This window comes from Haliaeetus leucocephalus, unplaced genomic scaffold (genome assembly GCF_000737465.1).
Source record: "Haliaeetus leucocephalus isolate CR32 unplaced genomic scaffold, Haliaeetus_leucocephalus-4.0 Scaffold404, whole genome shotgun sequence".
Classification (NCBI taxonomy): Eukaryota; Metazoa; Chordata; class Aves; order Accipitriformes; family Accipitridae; genus Haliaeetus; species Haliaeetus leucocephalus.
The window spans coordinates 16,691-17,792 of NW_010972840.1; the positions used below are offsets into that span (position 1 = coordinate 16,691).

The window sequence follows — 1,102 nt, forward strand, 5'->3', positions numbered from 1 at the left end:
CTGGGGGTCTCCATCCGCCGGCGACGTTTCATCTTGGACGCAGCAGCCGGGCGCTCTCTGGCCCCGCCAGGGGATCCAAAAATCATTAAAAACCTCAGTTTTGCCTTTTTTTTTTTAAAGGGGGGGCACCCCCCCTGCTTTCAGCCGAGCCCCCACAGTGGGAGCGTCTCCCCCTCCCCACCGCTCGTCGTCGCTTTTCCCCCCTCATTCCTGTAGGGTTTTTTTGGGAGGGGGGGGCCCTTTGCCGTTTTTGGTTTGGTTTTTTTTTTGTTTGCATTTTTCACCCTTTTCTGCCTTTCTTTTTTTTTTAACCCAAAAAGAGCGGAGAATTGCGAAAGTTTCGCTGCCTTTCACACCTGCAGCACACAAAACGCAGAGTTTGTTAACAGGCACAACAGCAGCGGCAAGACAAACAAGCAACCGCGGCTCGCCCCCGCCGATACTCACCTCTCACCGCCCCAAAAAGCGGCTTTTTCAGCCCAAAAGCGGGGGGGGCGACACGCGCACAAACCCAAAACCTCTCTTTTTTTTCTTTAAAACCACCATTATCATGGTTTTTTTGGGGCATTTCCTCCTCCCTTCGTGCACCGGGACACCACAAAGACACTCCACTCCAGGTTATCACCCATCAATCAGTGTCAAACATCGCCCAATATCCAAAACCGGCGGTTTTTTCCCCCAAAATCAACATTTTTGTTTTCTGCAGTGACCTCAAAACAAACCATTTTCCTTTTTTTTTTAATATATATTTTTTTAAAACCTGGGGCACGTGCCCCCACCGTGACCAGAGCCGGCACCGGAGGCTACAAGTGACCTTGGCAACCAGGTTTGCTGAGTGGTTTTATCTCTTTTTTCTTTTCTTTTCCCAAAAAACACCTTTTTTTCCCCCCAAGTTCCGGGAGGGTCTTACCACTTCAGGCGCCTCCAAGCGCCCCCGCTGGGCGCCTTGCCTTTTAGGTTTGTTTTGTTTTTTTTTTTTTTCTTTCTCTTTTTTTTTAGGGGCGCTTGCGCCGATTTTGGTTAAAACCCGCTTGAGCGGGGGGTGCCGCACAGCACCGTCCGGGGGCTGCTCACCTCCCCTCTCCCCCTTCTCCCCTCCCCA

General features: G+C 51.3%; 1 protein-coding gene across 1 annotated transcript in view; it reads right to left on the bottom strand.

Moving 5' to 3' along the window:
* FUS (FUS RNA binding protein) overlaps positions 1–1,102 on the bottom strand; it is an 8,121-nt gene that overhangs the window by 2,712 nt on the left and 4,307 nt on the right. The window contains exon 7 of the mRNA XM_010573983.1: positions 448–469. Coding sequence (XP_010572285.1) covers positions 448–469 — 22 coding nt within the window. The remainder of the gene's footprint in view (positions 1–447; positions 470–1,102) is intronic.